General features: G+C 44.0%; 1 protein-coding gene across 3 annotated transcripts in view; it reads left to right on the top strand.

Moving 5' to 3' along the window:
- The window catches only part of LOC115357679 (inaD-like protein), an 83,502-nt gene that overhangs the window by 9,741 nt on the left and 55,361 nt on the right, over positions 1 to 18,400 (top strand). For all 3 annotated transcript variants that reach the window (XM_030049289.1, XM_030049287.1, XM_030049288.1), the window contains 6 exons: positions 2,173 to 2,353; positions 11,825 to 11,953; positions 13,452 to 13,685; positions 14,673 to 14,775; positions 16,007 to 16,095; positions 16,523 to 16,652. In XM_030049289.1, the coding sequence (XP_029905149.1) occupies positions 2,173 to 2,353; positions 11,825 to 11,953; positions 13,452 to 13,685; positions 14,673 to 14,775; positions 16,007 to 16,095; positions 16,523 to 16,652 (866 nt within the window). The remainder of the gene's footprint in view (positions 1 to 2,172; positions 2,354 to 11,824; positions 11,954 to 13,451; positions 13,686 to 14,672; positions 14,776 to 16,006; positions 16,096 to 16,522; positions 16,653 to 18,400) is intronic.

Genomic DNA, 18,400 nt, shown 5'->3' with positions numbered 1-18,400 from the left:
GTACTGCAAATAATACTGCAAATACTACTGCAAATACTACTGCAAACACATCCAACCTGGAGGCCTCGCACACAGGTCTGCTCACAGTACTGATACTGCAAATACTACTGCAAATACTACTGCAATTACTACTGCAAACACATCCAACCTGGAGGCCTCGCACACAGGTCTGCCCACAGTACTGATACTGCTACTGATACTACTACTGCAAATACTACTGCACATACTACTGCAAACACATCCAGCCTGGAGGCCTCGCACACAGGTCTGCTCACAGTACTGATACTACTACTGCAAATACTACTGCAAATACTACCGCAAACACATCCAACCTGGAGGCCTCGCACACAGGTCTGCTCACAGTACTGATACTACTACTGCAAATACTACTGCAAATACTGCTGCATTTACTACTGCAGACACATCCCACCTGGAGGCCTCGCACACAGGTCTGCTCACAGTACTGATACTACTACTGCAAATACTACTGCAAATACTACTGCATTTACTACTGCAGACACATCCCACCTGGAGGCCTCGCACACAGGTCTGCTCACAGTACTGATACTACTACTGCAAATACTACTGCAAATACTACTGCAAACACATCCCACCTGGAGGCCTCGCACACAGGTCTGCTCACAGTACTGCAAATAATACTGCAAATACTACTGCAAATACTACTGCAAACACATCCAACCTGGAGGCCTCGCACACAGGTCTGCTCACAGTACTGATACTGCAAATACTACTGCAAATACTACTGCAATTACTACTGCAAACACATCCAACCTGGAGGCCTCGCACACAGGTCTGCCCACAGTACTGATACTGCTACTGATACTACTACTGCAAATACTACTGCACATACTACTGCAAACACATCCAGCCTGGAGGCCTCGCACACAGGTCTGCTCACAGTACTGATACTACTACTGCAAATACTACTGCAAATACTACTGCAAACACATCCAGCCTGGAGGCCTCGCACACAGGTCTGCTCACAGTACTGATACTACTACTGCAAATACTACTGCAAATACTACCGCAAACACATCCAACCTGGAGGCCTCGCACACAGGTCTGCTCACAGTACTGATACTACTACTGCAAATACTACTGCAAATACTGCTGCATTTACTACTGCAGACACATCCCACCTGGAGGCCTCACACACAGGTCTGCTCACAGTACTGATACTACTACTGCAAATACTACTGCAAATACTACTGCATTTACTACTGCAGACACATCCCACCTGGAGGCCTCGCACACAGGTCTGCTCACAGTACTGATACTACTACTGCAAATACTACTGCAAATACTACTGCACATACTACTGCAGACACATCCCACCTGGAGGCCTTGCTGCTGTTAAGGTGTTAGAGCTGCTATGGCTGCCACTGTTTGTACTAAGGCTGCTGTTTTCTGTTTTCTTCACTCCTCTTCTCCTCGTCTTCCTCCTTATTCTTCCTCTCCCCCTGCCCTCCTCCTGCTGCTTCTTCATCTCCTCCTCCTCTTCCTCCCCCCCTGCTGCTTCTTCACCTCCTCCTCCTCCTCTTCCTCCTCCTGCTGCTGTCTCTCACTTCCACAGTGCCACCCACTAATTAATTATCTGTGTCTTATTTAACGGACTGGTTGATAGTTTGTAGTCCTATTTAAATAATGGATAGATTTTAGGCTTAATTAAAGGATGGATAGTTTGCTGTCTTATTTAAATTATGAATAGACTATGTGGCTCTATTTAAAGGATGAATAGATTGCAGTCTCGTTTAAAGGACTGGTTGACAGATCGCTGTGTTGTGGCTGTACGGACGGGCCAGGTCCTGTTTTGTTGTCCTATTTTATCAGGGATAGACTGTTGTCTTACTTATTAGGATTAGTAGATTGTAGTAGTATTTAAATTATCAATAGACTGTGGTCTTGTTAAAAGGACGGTTAGATTTTAGTCTTATTTAAAGGATGGGTAAGGATGGATTGTAGTCGTGTTTAAAGATCTGGTTGATAGATTGCTGTCCCGTGTCTGCAGGGACAGGCGTTTGCATGAGAAGGACCAGATCCTGGTTGTCTTGTTGTCTTATTTAAATCACGGATAGACTGCGGTCTCTTGTTTCCAGGACAGATCGGTTTTAGTCTTATTGAAGTCGTGGATGGATTGGTTTGTGTCTGCAGGGACGGGCATCTGCAGGAGCGGGACCAGATCCTGGTGATAAACGGCTGTCCTGTGGAGCCGGGCATCAGCCAGCACCAGGCCCTCGCCCTGCTGCAGCAGCCGGGGGAGAGGGTGGAGCTCGTGGTGGCCAGGGACCGCCCACCGAACGCATCATCACCGCCGATCCCGACCATCAACACGGTAAGGAAACACTGCCGTTTCATCGCAAAAACCAAACTGCTTGCTGTTGTTTTTAACCCACACTGCAAAAACGCAAAATCTTACCAAGATTATTTGTCTTATTTCAAGTCAAAAATGTCTTATTTCTAGTCAAAATATGTCATTACACTTAAAATAAGACATGATCACCTCAGAAGTAAATTGTTTTTAGACAATTTTCACTTGTTTCAAATGAAAATTCTCTTGAAACAAGTGAAAATTTGCTTGTTTCATTTGCAAAATTTGCCAGTGGAAAAAGTGAAATCTTGAAATAAGTGAAAATGAGCTAGAAACAAGAAACAAATTTTGCCAATGAAACAAGCAAATTTTCACTTGTTTCAAGCAAATTTTCACTTGAAACAAGAGACAATTCTCCAAAAACAAGTTACTTCTGAGGTGATCATGTCTTATTTTAAGTGTAATGAGATATTTTGACTAGGAATAAGACATTTTTGACTTGAAATAAGACAAATAATCTTGGTAAGATTTTGAGTTTTTGCAGTGGCAACAGTGAATATAAATACAGATTAACATAAGACAAAAATAAACCACGGCACACTGAAATAATGTTACTCTAACTTTACTGGGAGCAAACAACACGTTTCCCTCCGTTGTTCGCTCCCAGTAAAGTTCCAGTAAAGTAAATTTCAGCATGCCGTGGTTTATTTTTGTCTTCACTGTGAGCGACCGGCACCCTGTTGTAAATACTGGCTGTGCATGGGGAGTTCTGTTCACAGATAAAAATAAGTTAGATTGATGACATCACACACACATAAGGACACAAGGACAGAGTGTGTGCGTGTGTGTGTGTGTGTGTGTGTGTGTGTGTGTGTGTGTGTGTGTGTGTAAATTTGATGAAGTCAACCGCAATGCTTAACCAAAACTAACCTTGAGGTGGAACATTTTACACTCCCACACACCCTGGCTTTGGCCTGCTCGTCTCACATTCGACTCTCATTGGCTCTTTCCGGTTCCTGTTCATATAAGAGGACGCCAAGTCGTTAAAATTTATCATGTGAAAAACTGAAATAATAGGGTACATCCACAAGGTGAAATGAAATAATAAGGTGCATTCCGTGGGTTTATTTATATCAAAGTTACTGTATCGTTGCACGCGCTGAGCTGAACAGCCCGCAGGTCTTCTGGTGGGTTCACGTGCTGCTCAGAAATCCTGGACTTGGAAAATTTAAATAAAGATGATGTGTCTCAGCTGGACAGAGAGGCAGGAAATGAACACGCACACACACACACACACACACACACACACACACACATGCACACAGTAGGATCATGTGTGCATTGCCACAAACTGATCAACTCATGCCAGTCAGTAAAATCAGTCCTGATGCTTCATATAAGTGTTTTCTTTCTTTGCTTTACCAAGACACTTTGAAAATGCCATGTAATTCTTTATGTTATGAATAATTTGTCATTAATTTGTCCGTATTCAGGAAGTTAGGTGATACTAAATTGGAAGAGTTTTGGGACCTAGGTAAGGAAAAGATGGGAGGAAATCAAGTTAATCAGCTGAAGAGTTAATTCTCAAGTCTTTGGGTAAGAGTAAAGAGAAGCTTTTACCTTAAGTTAATCAGCAAATGTCTCTAAAATGTGAAGTATCCCAGGTATAAAAGTGCCTTGTTTTTTCAACCCTGCTGTGCTTTAAAAAGTAACATCATTTGATCCATCATTTGGCATCCGTTTTTTTTTTTTCAAATGCTAGATATTTCATTTCAGTTGGAAAAAAAAAAACTCGATCCCCAGTTTGAATTTCAAGTCACACAGAGAGCAGCGTAAAGGTTTTTTTTTTTTTTTTTTTTTTTCCTTTTCTGGATTCCAACACAGAACAACACAGACAGGATAACAACACATAAAAACATCAGATACACCATGGATAAAACTGTAACTGTTAGTAATCCAAAATGAACAAAAATGCTCAGACAACTGACAGACTGATATACGACAACAGCTAAAACCAACATCACTGGCAAATCTTTGCACCTCGTACAGTCAGAGTTTGTATGAGTTAATAAAACCCTGCTCCTTGTTCAGTTCTATGTGTAGCGCGGATTAATTTTTAGGACCCTATGACACTAAAGGAGCCCAGCAGGGGGGCCGGAGCTTCACTGAAAACACCATTGTTCCTGCGCTGTGTGTTGTGTCAACACACACATACACACACAGAGCTCTTTTTGCATTACCCAGCAGCTTGGCTGTCACTCAAAACAAGCATCGCTGAGAGGGCGTCAATCATATCTGGAGGTCACTTTCGAGCCACACCTCCATATCTGACTGGGACTTCCTGTTTATGGCGAGCTGCAAGTCTGTTGACATTGACTTGGATGATTTTTATGACCTTAAAGCCTATAGGAAATCAAGTTAGTGCTCCACTTGCAACATTGCTCCTGACAATATGTATTTAAGTCTGAGAGGAGGCGTAATCAATGAATGTCGACATGACGGGGAAGTCAAAGACGAGGGGGGAGGGGTAGGGGTGGGGGTGGGTGGGTGGGTGGGCTGGATGATATACATGGGAAATGAAGAGAGAGACGCAGAGAGACAGAGTTTAAGTGCTGGTGCCATCGAGGCCCCTAGCTCAGTCTGTACCACGACTGACTCAGCGGCGTTTTTTCAGCCATCCGTCTCTTTCATTTTAATCAGCGCTGCTGTCTGCACCGGGTCAATACAGGCCCACGCCTCAACTCCGTTACACGTGCCTCAACTCCGCCGCACAGCCCTCAGCCCTGTCCTTCACATCTGAGCTCTGCTAACATGCAGCTTAGCTCTGTTACATCTCTGGTCCATCTCATGCATTTCAGCCCTTTCATAAGCAACCTATCTCTGTGACAAGTGCCTCATCTTTGTTATGCACATTACATCTCTGTTACATGCACGTCATCTTTGTTACGCACATTACATCTCTGTTACGTGCACGTCATCTTTGTTACGCACATTACATCTCTGTTACGTGCACGTCATCTTTGTTACGCACATTACATCTCTGTTACGTGCACGTCATCTTTGTTACACACATTACATCTCTGTTACGTGCACGCCATCTTTGTTACGCACATTACATCTCTGTTACGTGCACGTCATCTTTGTTACGCACATTGCATCTCTGTTACATGCACGTCATCTTTGTTACTTACATTACATCTCCGTCACACTTACCTCATCTCTGTTACACACGTTATTTTTGTCATAAGTGCCTCATCTGAATCACACACACCTCCTCTCCGTCACACGTGCCTCATCTCTGTTACGTGTCTCATGTCTGTTAACACATGCATCATCTCTGTTACACTTACCTCATGTCCATCACACGTGCCTCATGTCTGTTACATGCACCTCATCTCCATCACACTCACACGCCATCTCCATTACACCCACCTCATCTCCGTCACACATGCCTTATCTCTGTTACATGCACTTAATCTCCGTCATATGCACTTTATTTCCAACACCACAGCTGTCTCGCACACCTCAGCTCCATCACACACACATCTCTTCAGTAACATACAGGTCAGCTCCGTTACATAGAGTTCTGCAAGACATGCAAATAACTGCAAAATGATTTGAGAGAGAAGAAAAGCAAGAATCACACATATGTTATCTGCCAGGCCAAGGCCGCGGTGTTTTCAGCGAAAACACTTTTCCTTCCCACGGTGTCCTGAGACAAAATGTTCATGTTCATTTTTCATTAAGTCTCCAGCAGCCAAATGTTTTAACTTTCTCTGTGGACTTTCTTCATGTAAGCTGACCTGTAATGAATCTGAGACACTGTCACAGCGTCACTGTGAAACTCACTGTAATTTCCATCCTAACCGAGCAGAAAGGTCAGAGGGCATGGTTGACTTAACCTCCCCACCCACACACACACACACACACACTCCCGTGTCTGATTTCATTGTATGGGAAGGTGAATGCGAGTGAGGGGAAATGAGGCGGAGATGGGTCAACACTGGCAAGGTGACGTATGCCATTAACCCCGGCGATCTGACAACAAACCATTTCTGCTCTCCCCACTCACTTTAATTAAATCAGCTGTTCCCAAACTGCGGTCTAGGGACCTCCAGGGGTTCATGAGTGGATTTTTAGAGGATCTGCAGCAACTGAATTCAGTATAAATTAATTTACTACAAATTATTCCAGTTAAACAGTGTCTAATAATGACCAATCACAGTGTTCAGTCTCACCACCATGATCTCCCTGAATGCTAAATCATCAAGAGCAAAAATCCTCCCATATGGATCCCTGCCACTAAATCAAACTGGGATCTGCTCCTGGCTAACGTTTATGTGCCCGGTGAAAATATGTTAGAAGTTAAAGATTCCTTTTGTTAAGACCCCAGCCAGCAGAAAGAGAGGAGAAAAACGGTGCGGTGACAAAAAGAGAGCAGGGCTCGGACTTTTAATGCGAGCGCAGGAACACAGGTTAGCCCCGGTCGTAATGATTCTGCCCCGCTGTATTGTCGGGTCATTATCACACGGCATAACACTGTCCCTCTTGTTTGTAACCCCCTCCCCCCTCCTTCTCCCTGGTTGGATCCTGGCCATGTCCTGCATACCAACCCTCCGATCCGCCTGCTTTTGTTTTATTCATGTCCCGTTTCCATTGAGGTCGCGTTTAATGGAGCGCCGGGCATAAAAAACACAACTCTGGATGTGATTTTATTGCCGTTGCCCTGGCCTGGCTAACTATCTGTCACCCTAAGCCAAGACTACGTTCCTGGGTAGATTCAGACAGCTCTGACCCTCCATTACAGCTGATGTGTTGTCTTGGCGTCGGTCCTCACGTCTTGTTTCTGTTGGAATCAGGCCGACGCTGACAGGAAACACTGCGGGGCTTCACTGTAAAGTCGCTCATAAAGACAGATATAAATCAGCGAGTTAAATATCACTCTGCAGCCTCTTTCTATTTAGTGTGTATTATCCAACCATAGATTAGGACAGCGTGTCAGGGAATGCATTGAAGAGTTGAAAGTTAATTTATTGCACATCTAAAAATGACGAAAAGCAGAAAGAACGGGGATAAAGTATAACAGATTGTGCGATTAAAGAAACCCAAGGGGCTTGTAAACCTGCCTCGCCTCGAAGGAAACAAACCGAAACACAACTGAGTCAGATGAAGATGGCAAACTTATTTTGCGCCGCCTGACCCTTCCCAGCCCCCCCCCCCCCCCCCGATCACATGACAAGCCACATGTCAATCAAAAGGCCGAGGTCAAGGGTCGAGTCATATGAGAAAACAATCAGTTCCCCCCGCTCTGACAGCCGGCTGAAACACAGAGCAGCGGCCTTTCTCCGAGCCCACGTCTCTGCTTATCGCTAGAAGCTGAGAAAATATTGACCTTGTTAAACGTGGTGGGGAAAAGGCTCCAGGGTTCATTTTATCTTTTAAAAGGCTAAAGGCAAAGCGCCGGTGCTGCGCGGCTGCATTCCTTTGCCTCGGACACGCAGCTCTGCAGAGCGTCGTGCAGCGGCCGGCCTTATCAAGAGTTACTCACCGCAGCACACACACACACATTTTACATTTACCATGCAGGAGTTCAGGTCACAGTCATATCCCCAAGCAGCTTGCAGTGAGGGAGCAGGCACGGTGTCAGTGGTTTGCTCACGGGCACTTTGTCGGGGCGCTTTTGCTGTGGCTGCACGGTGACGCCACAAACTCGCTAAACGCTAGCTGAAGCCTTTAGCCATTTGCCAGGTCATGTCTGGATTCTTCATGTTACATACAAAATGCACGCAGCTCTTAGTGTCGGAGATCTCAATATGCAAATGCAGGGAGTGAAATATTTATTTGTGAATACCACGGATTGGACTGAAACGTGAAAGTATTGTTCATACTTCTGTTTAAATTGTTCATATTTCTATTTTCTTATATTCCTTGTTTATAGTGTTTATATTGCTTACTGCTATTTATCATCTGTGTATACTGTATATTTCTTCTAAATTAGCACATTGACCTGCATCTGTGCACATTTTATACACCTATGCACATGGTTTTTTTGCACATTGCTTTTTGCACACTGGGTTGTACTTAGATCTTATTCTGTTGTACTTAGATCTTATTCTTTATTTTTTATTTATTTAATCTGTAATCTGTGGATACTGCTGAAAAACTGCGAATTTCCTTCGGGATGAATAAAGTATCTATCTATCTATCTGTCTATCTGAAGTGCAGATCCTATGGTTCCTACGCCGTCATTTCCACCATGTTGTCCCATGGAAAAAAAACATGATCGTTTTGGGACTTTTCTCTTTTGGGAACCTGGACTTTCCCAGACACAGCAGTGAAGCAGAAACTGGCCCCAGTAAATTCACATATATTGTTTTTGTCATGGTATTTAGTTTTACAGTTTTAATGGCATTCAAAATAATCGAAATAACAGTAATAATAGTGATAATGATGCAAAAGACTGAAATGGCAAAAACAGCTTGGACATTTTTCAAGTGTCAAGTCTGATTCACTGACTTATTGAGTCAGATGTTTCACAAAATACATCTGACTTCTGATCTGATGCATCTGATCAGCAGTACTTACTGGAGCGCTAGAAAAAAATGGACAAAATAAACTCTGATTAGTTTGGATCTCGAGGCAACAGCGTCATCCTAAAGGCAAACACAAACAAAACTGACATGCACGCCTTTCTAAAAAAAAAAAAAAAAAAAAAACCCCGAGTCGGGTGCTGGGTCAGATGTTGTTGTTGTGTTTGTGTTTGCACACCCACGTCCTAACCCGGTGCTTTCACAGTGCAGTGATCCAACAGGAGCACACTCTCTCGTTTAGAAAGATTGAACTTCCACGGGAGAGCGATGCATTCAGGGCCTTAAGTGTGATCCTGAACTAATCAGACAAACTGCTCCCTGCAGCGTCCTGGGACCAGCCGGCAGAACGGGAGGCTTGTTTCATTAGACAGAGGGAGACCTCTTCTATCTGATCAGAGCTGTAATAAGAGACCAGGAGCACCTCTGATTACAGCCACTTCATAAAGAGGCCGGGAGGACTGTGTGTGTGTGTGTGTGTGTGTGTGTGTGTGTGTGTGTGAGAGAGAGAGAGAGAGAGAGAGTGTGAGAGCCTCTCCATTGATCAGCAGCTCATATCAGAGTTAAAGAAACGCTCTCAGCTGGGTAATTACCTGCTTAGGTGAAACTTACACACCTTTCACCTCAGGACAGATGGCCTCTGAAACCAGCCGGCCTCACTGCTGTGCTCCTCTGTGCTCCTCTGTGCTCCTCTGTGCTCCTCTGTGCTCCTCTGTGCTCCTCTGTGCTCCTCCGTTCTCCTCCGTTCTCCTCTGTTCTCCTCTGTTTTCCTCTATTCTTCTCTGTTCTCCTCTGTTCTCCTCTGTTCTCCTCTATTCTCCTCCATTCTCCTCCATTCTCCTCTGTGCTCCTCTGTGCTCCTCTGTTCTCCTCTGTTCTCTGCTCTTCTCTATTCTCCTCTGTTCTCCTCCGTTCTCCTCTATTCTCCTCTGTTCTCCTCTGTTCTCCTCAGTTCTCTGTTCTCTTCCGTTCTCCTCTGTTCTCCTCCGTTCTCCTCTGTTCTCTGCTCTTCTCTATTCTCCTCTGTTCTCCTCCGTTCTCCTCTATTCTCCTCCGTTCTCCTCTATTCTCCTCTGTTCTCCTCTGTTCTCCTCAGTTCTCCTCTGTTCTCCTCCGTTCTCGTCTGTTCTCCTCCGTTCTCCTCCGTTCTCTTTTATTCTCCTCTGTTCTCCTCTGTTCTCTTTTATTCTCCTCTGTTCTCCTCCATTCTCCTCCGTTCTCTTTTATTCTCCTCTGTTCTCCTCCGTTCTCCTCTGTTCTCCTCTGTTCTCCTTTATTCTCCTCTGTTCTCCTCTGTGCTCCTCTGTTCTCCTTTATTCTCCTCCGTTCTTCTCTGTTCTCCTCTATTCTCCCCTGTTCTCCTCTATTCTCCTCTGTTCTCCTTTATTCTCCTCTGTTCTCCTTTATTCTCCTCTGTTCTCCTTTATTCTCCTCTGTTCTCCTCTGTTCTCCTTTATTCTCCTCTGTTCTCCTTTATTCTCCTCCGTTCTTCTCTATTCTCCTCCATTCTCCTCTGTTCTCCTCAGGCCGACTGTCCACCTCAGACCAGAACCTCATTACACAGCCAAACATCTCAGGACATCTCACATTTACTGAGCTACTGAGTGCCATTGTGCCTCAAAGCAGAGCCACACTTTAGGACATGTGGGCAAAAAAAAAGGCCCGGAGGCCGTGAGACGATTTAATTTGGCCCTCAGAGATGAATCATAATTCAGAGTTGAATCCAACCCCCCCGCCAAATTTACATTTTATGGACAAATTTACGTACCTCCAAATTTATCTGGTCAGTTGCCATAAATGTTGACGACAGCATTCATGTGATTCTTGGCTCGTTTCCCCTTAAAACAAACCAGTGGCGGATCGCGACCCCCAGTCCATGTGAAGAATGGCCACCTGTTCAGGTTGTTTCATTTGCTTCATTATCAGAGGAGGAGTCGTGTCTTCAAACTACTCACTCACTAACTCAGTCACATTAAATATTTCAGGGTGTAAATGTCCTCGTTGTCCATTTGGTTTTGTCCAAATCAGAGGACAAGTTGTCACGTGAGCTGTGTTTGTCATATGTTACAGGGCAAAATTTCATAATTTATGAAAAGCCGTGTGGGAGCTGAACAGTGGAAAGGTTCATGATGACTCAGAAAGCTTTATATTTACTTCTTGTACAAAATGAGCTTAAGATTTCTCAGAAGAGCAGAGTGCACGTGTTGTGAAGCCAAACCTTCGCACCGTGCGTGCACAAGTCGTACGTTTAGCAGATTTTCCTCACGCAGAACTCTGCAGAAATTTGGTGCCGCGGACTTGTTGCCTTCATGTGTTTCTCATAAGTTAGTAATTCAGAGTTCACAGTGGTAAATACAGCTCGTCACCTGTGTGTTCAGGCTGAAGATAGAGCTAACAGCCGTGTCCATCACAGCACAGTCAAGCCAACAAAGCAACGCACTTCTGCAAATGAAGCAAACCTGAAAGCTTTTATTTTTACACTTCATTTTGTCTTTAAAGTGCTGCTCTGTTCTTTACTGGGAAGAACTCGTATTTTGACATTTGTTTCAGTATGTAAAACAGCTGAAATTAAGGTGAAAAAAAAGATAATTAGCTAAGCTAACATGATAAAAGCTTGAAAACCATCTAGTGGTGTAAAACAGTGAGGGAAAATCCACAGAACATTATTGTGAAAATCTTGTGGAGATCCCATCGTTTCAAAAGATCCCAAACATGAGCTGCACAATTCCAGGGAAATGATGCACAAGAGATCTTTTCTATCTGATGTGATGCTGCGGCCATAAAACTGTGAAACCAATGGGTATGACTCTGTTCTATTTTGAAGTGACTTAAAGCGAGATTTAAGTGGAAGTGGTATTTGGGACGGTTAAAGGAGTGCTGTGTCGGTTGTCCCCCTGCTGTGCTGCAGGAGCAGTGGGGCCACGTGGAGGAGATCGAGCTGGTGAACGACGGATCCGGTTTGGGCTTCGGCATCGTGGGAGGGAAGGCGACCGGCGTGGTGGTCAGGACCCTCATACCAAACAGCGTGGCCGACAAGGTAAGGCTGCAACTAACGGTGATTTTCCTTATCGAGTAATTAAATACCCCATGAAATGGACTCTTACTTTCTTGAAACAGGAAAGTTTGGTACAGGGAAGGATCATTCAGACCAACAGGATCTCAGTTTTATTTGAAGGGACAGGTTTTATTGGTTGAAGTTTTAATGTACACCCCCCTAGTGCAATATGATGTTGCTGCTTAAGACACTAGAATACTTTTACAGGAAGTAGAGGTCATGTGAGGTCATTTCATGGGGGCTTTAATGTTGATTTTCAGATATAACAATTCATTATTTCATCTGTCAAATAGGATGTAGACCGGGGCTGTCAGGCTGAGCTGCATTCGTTCACATGAGGCCGGATTATTTTTTCCTCACGTCAACAGGACTCGATTCGAGACGTGGATATTTTAGGCTACTTTCTTATTTGTTATTTTAAATTTGATAATGATATTAATGGAGGAAAAAGACAGACATCTTAGCATGTTTAACGTTTTTCCTTCACAAATGACTAAAACCATTCATTGGTTTTCAAAACTTTAATCGATTAGTTTTCCGTCAGGACAGTGTGATTTCATCATAATAATTTCATAATAATGATAATAAAGTGAAACCAGGAGAGGGTCTGAAGTCTTCATCTCTTGTTGCACAGGCGTGGAAGACGGTGTCATATTTATTGATGTGAAATAAAACCCTTCATCATGACCTTTTCAGTTCTTAGAACACATAAAATATTCAGCAAAGCGAGGTAAAAATCTGCCAGCGGAATAAGACAATCTTCCTCTTTTTTCCTCTCATCTGATTTTTCTCTCTCACACGCTCTTATTTTCGTCGTCCTCTTTCTCTCTTCCTTCCTCTCTCCATCCTCTTCCTCCGTCTCTCGGCTCTCGGCCAGACTAAACATCTTCCCGTCCTAAACTCTGAGAGAGCCGCTGCTCTGTCAGCTCTAAACAGGCAGAATCCAATTAAAACCAGCAGCAAATTTCCTGTAACGGAAAGCAAATTGAAGTGAAACGGGCGCATCGAGCGGCTGCGTTTGTGTGCAGCCTCGTCGAGTGTAAAGACGACAGGAAACCCTAAAACTGGATGTGGGACTCTTTGGGTTTGATTCAAGGATTCAAGGAACTTTATTGTCATACCAGCTCACATTTACATGCTAGTGGTACGAAATTAGCACTCAGGTCCCGGTATAAGCCTAAATAAATAAATAAATAAAGCAAGGTAAAAAAAGAAGTGTAAATATGGAATATAAGGTATATAAGTATAAACAGTATATATAAACAATATGTGTGAATATAGACAGTATGTATAACTGTTAACAGTATATATAAATAAATACAAACAGTATATGTAAATATAAATAGTGTATATATAATAAATATAAATAAACAGCCTATGTATATAAGTAGTATATGTATAATAAACCTCTTCTTCTCTGACGTGTGAGCTCACGTTTCCCCTCATGCTCCGCCTCCTCCCTCCCTCTCCTGCCAATCAGGACGGGCGTCTCCGTACGGGCGACCACATCCTCCGCATCGGGGCGACGCCCACCAGCGGCCTGACCAGCGACCAGGTGGTCAAGGTGCTGCAGGCCTGCGGGAGTCATGTGACCATGCTGGTCGCCAGGGACCCGCGGGGTCAGAGGTCGCCCGCCCGGCCGCCGCCGCCGCCTCCAGACTCCGCCCCCGTGTCCTCCCTGCCCCCCCGACCCCAGCGCAGGGTCAGCAAAATGGTGAGTGGTGCACACACACTCACTCACACACACACACACTCACACACTCACGCACACATTCTATACTCTGTTTGTGTTCCCTTTTTATTTATTCTGTTGTTTACCATCTTTATTTTCTTTCTTTATTACCCTCCATGTACTTTTCATCACAACATGCTATTTTCCAAAACATGTGTAAATGTTTAAATGTAAATGTAACTTTAGATATATTAATCCATCACAGTGAACATCCTGCATGAGTTTATTGTTGTGTTGTCGTGTACGCTGATTTGAAAGTGTGCAGGCCCTCTGGTGCGTTCAGGTGCTGCTGGGAAGCTCCGATACCACAGACTTTTTCCGCGGAGGCGAAAACAAAACCTCAAAAACTTAAATAAATGTAGTGAATAAAGTAAAGTGACTGTCTGCCTCCTGTCTGCTCGGCTAAGTTAAATTTACATTTTTGTTTTTCCGCCTTTTTTATTTTGTAGTTTAGCTTTAGCTTTCAGCGACTGTTCACTCTTGAGCAGGCTGCTTGTGATTTGTTTCTTAAAAAGTAAAAAACATTTTTTTTTTGCTTTCTGAAATGTGCAGACAGCTTGCCGTTTGGCTCTGAAAGCACTTTCCTGCTCCGTTTTGATAAATACTCCGCAGATGAAGTTGTTATTTTGATATTATGCATATGTGCAATATGCATCCAGAGAAATAAGCAGAGTTTGTGTCTGGTCGGGTCATTTTAGAGGAAGCTCGGACCAAACTCTTGTGGGAAAACTTTGTGCAGATAAATACTCGGGTGGACGAACAAAGAAACTCATGAAGCTCTGAGAGAAGAGAAACGAGGCTCGGCGATCCGCTGAGAGAGATGAAAATGTTTGTTTTTCTCTGCTCGATGGTTTATGTGCTGCCGTGTACAGAGGCTGCAGACGTCTAGCTGAATTATGGAGTGTGTGTGTGTGTGTGTGTGTGTGTGTGTGTGTGTGTGTGTGTGTGTGTGTGTGTGTTGGGTTTCAGCCCAACCTGGAGGGCTATGAGATCCACGAGGTTCCTCTCACCAAGAAGGAAGGCCAGAGCCTCGGCATCTCCATCATCGGCCACAACGCCCTGACCAGCCAAGGTGGGACAGTAAAACACAGCGAAAACACGACAGGAAAACACACCGAAACGCAATAAAACACAAGAAAACACACAATCGATGAATCCTGTATACTTTATATGCACTTATAATACACTGGAACAACTTGTTAGGACAATGGAACACACTAAACACACTAAAACAGTGAAAATAGTGAAAATACCAATATCAGATTTTTGAGAGCGATACTGATTTTAAATTCCCAGTCTGCACAAACACACCATTTTACAACAGGCCACAAGAACACATGTGGACTGCAGGCTTTGGGGCCCAAACTGCATGGGATTAGCAGAAGGTGGGCGTGTCTGCAAAGGGGAGAGAACCCATTTTCATTCACACAGCTGGAGGTCAGAGGTCAAGGGACCCCGCTGGAAACGGACATGCCACTTTTTCCCCTCACCAAAATTTAGCCAGACTTTGGAGCGATGTTTAGCCGCCGTGCCGACGACCTGACCAGTGTCTTCACTCGAGCTTTAAAAACCCACCGCTAAAGTTTTAATATCAGTGCATATTGGTCAACGTATGCCGATACTGACAGTATGACTACAAAATACACAGAAAACACACTGAAAAAATACTTAAATACAGTAAAAATACCGCGGTACAGTGGTCCCTCGTTAATCACGGGAGTTACGTTCTAAAAATAACCCACAATAGGCGAAATCCGTGAAGTAGTCAGCTTTATTTTTTACAATTATTCTAGATGTTTTAAGGCTGTAAAACCCCTCACTACACACTTTATACACTTTTCTCAGACAGGCATGAACATTTTCTCACTTTTCTCTCTTGTTTTTTTCTCTCTTGTCTCAAAGTTCAAACCTTCGTAGAAAAATAAGTCCAGTAAAAAAAAAACATGCAAAATTGCACTAAAAAAAATCCACGAAACTGCGAGGCCGTGAAAGGTGAACCGCGTTATAGCGAGGGACAACTGTACACTGAAAAAACCCTTTCATACAGCAAAGTCACACCTTAACACAGTAAAGCATCATGTTCAGCGAAGGCAGCCAGTAACTCACTGAAAACACTCAGAATCATTAAAATACATTAAAAACACACCACGGTGCTGTGAACTGCTAAAACACAGCAAGATGTTTGTTATGAAATAAACCTGTTAACCCTCCCTGCCCCCTCTGTGTGTGTGTGTGTGTGTGTGTGTGTGTGTGTGTGTGTGTGTGTGTGTGCGTGTGTGTGTGTGTGTCTCTCGCCCGCTCAGACGCCGTCGGTGTGTTTGTCAAACACGTGGTTCCAGGCAGCGCCGCCGACCACAGCGGAAACATCCGAGTTTACGACCGACTGATAGCGGTGAGTGTGTGTGTGTGTGTGTGTGTGTGTGTGAGAGAGAGAGCGTGTGTGTGTGTGTGAGAGAGAGCGTGTGTGTGTGTGTGTGTGTGTGTGTGTGTGTGTGTGAGAGAGTTTTGTTATCTATTTGAATGCATGAATATTTGTGTGTCTCCCTGTCTCTCTCTCTCTCCCTGTCTCTCTCCTCCTGTCTGTCTCTCCTCCTGTCTCCCTGTCTCTCTCTCTCTCCCTGTCTCTCTCCTCCTGTCTGTCTCTCCTCCTGTCTCCCTGTCTCTCTCTCTCTCCCTGTCTCTCTCCTCCTGTCTCTCTCTCCTCCTGTCTTCCTGTCTCTCTCCTCCTGTCTCACTGTCTCTCTCTCTCTCCCTGTCTCTCTCTCTCTCCTCCTGTCTCTCTCTCCTCCTGTCTCTCTCTCCTCTTGTCTGTCTCTCAGCTGGACGGTATCAGTCTTCACGGTCTGACCAATCAGGAGGTGTTGGAGGTGATGAAGCAGACGGGTCAGACTGTCGTCCTCACGCTGGTCAGGAAGAGGCCCAGAGTGCTGGAGAGGAGCCTGGACAAAGGTACCGAGGGACAGACAGGCCGAGAGACAGACAGGTAGAGACAGACAGGCTGAAAGACAGACAGGTAGAGACAGACAGGCGGCGTGACCCGGTCAGGAAGACACCCTGCAGCCTGTCGCAGCAGCTGCATGTACGTGTGGATGTCAGGGACGTCAGGGATTTACACGACCACTTCATCTGACCCGCTCGCTCCACGTGAGTTCGTTCCAGCGTGGAGCAACAATGTAACTTCAGATTTACACTGAACGCCTCACGAGGTGTGAAGTCCCTCCTAAATGAACCGCTAACACGAGAGAGAGACTGTCAGTTCACGATCCAGAGGACAACTGAACAGAGACGAGACGTTAGTTTGCCCCTGACGGTGTCGACTTTACATCCAGACGTACATCAGGCTGCTGGACAAAGAGACGGACAGGGGAGAGAGAGAGAGAGACAGGTAGAAAGAGAGAGAGAGAGAGAGAGAGAGAGACAGGGCTCATGTAAAAATCTCCTGTTAACGTTTCCACCTAATAACTTCATAATGTTCTGCATTGAACTTTTATTTTTTTTTTAGATGCCCTGCAAAAACTCTAAATCTTACCAAGATTATTTGTCTTATTTCCAGCCAAAATATCTCATTACACTTAAAATAAGACATGATCACCTCAGAAGTAACTTGTTTTTAGACAATTGTCTCTTGTTTCAAGTGAAAATTCACTTGAAACAAGTGAAAATTTGCTTGTTTCATTGGCAAAATTTGCCAGTGGAAAAAGTGAAAATTCACTTGAAATAAGTGAAAATTAGCTAGAAACAAGAAACACATTTTGCCAATGAAACAAGCAAATTTTCACTTGTTTCAAGCAAATTTTCACTTGAAACTAGAGACAATTGTCTAAAAACAATTTACTTCTGAGGTGATCATGTCTTATTTTAAGTGTAATGAGATATTTTGACTAGAAATAAGACATTTTTGACTTGAAATAAGACAAATAATCTTGGTAAGATTTTGAGTTTTTGCGGTGTGTTCAAGTAGAAGGTTTGTTTTTTCAGATGGTGAATATGAACACTTCAGGAATCAGTCACCTGCTGCCACTGTAAAACGTTAAATATAATGACGAATGCCCGGCGTCCAACATGACATCTTTATGTCATGACGTGAGCTGAAAAAAAAAAAATCCTGTATGAGTGAGCTTGTTCTGTTTGATCTGTTTGAACCAGCGACCGAAGGTAACAACATCTTTTCCATATGAATAAAAGTCTGTTTTTCTCCTCCGTCTGGCTGATGTCAGCGATCCAAACCACATCCAGAGAGACTGAAACACTCTGGCAAAGTCCAAGTTCTGCTAATATTTTACCTCAGATGGAGTAAAAATTCTTGGTGTGTGGATGTGATTCAGTGCCGGTGAGGAGTGTGTGATTTAAAATGCAGCGGCAGTTTAAGTTACTGAGTTCGGTTTTTGGAAAAGAGAACAGGCGTTCCATGTTGATCTTTTCCATGTGACTCCAAAAGGACGAGAGCACAGAGTTCGACGTGGAAAAATGAGAAATGGCAAAATGAAATAAAAACAACAGTGAGAAACGACGTGACGGCAGATTCCTCCTCTCTCGTCCGGGAGCGGAGGCACGGCTCGTCACTTTTCCTGCGGCTGAATCTTTACAGTCTTTACAGCCGAGTCGAGCACAAAACTGCAGCACAAACACAATGAGGGAATATGCTGAATTTCCTATTACTGTTTTTATTGTTGTAATATTTTTGCAGGATTAATGCA

Source organism: Myripristis murdjan, chromosome 4 (assembly GCF_902150065.1).
Source record: "Myripristis murdjan chromosome 4, fMyrMur1.1, whole genome shotgun sequence".
Classification (NCBI taxonomy): Eukaryota; Metazoa; Chordata; class Actinopteri; order Holocentriformes; family Holocentridae; genus Myripristis; species Myripristis murdjan.
This window is presented reverse-complemented; position numbering and strand designations above follow the sequence as displayed.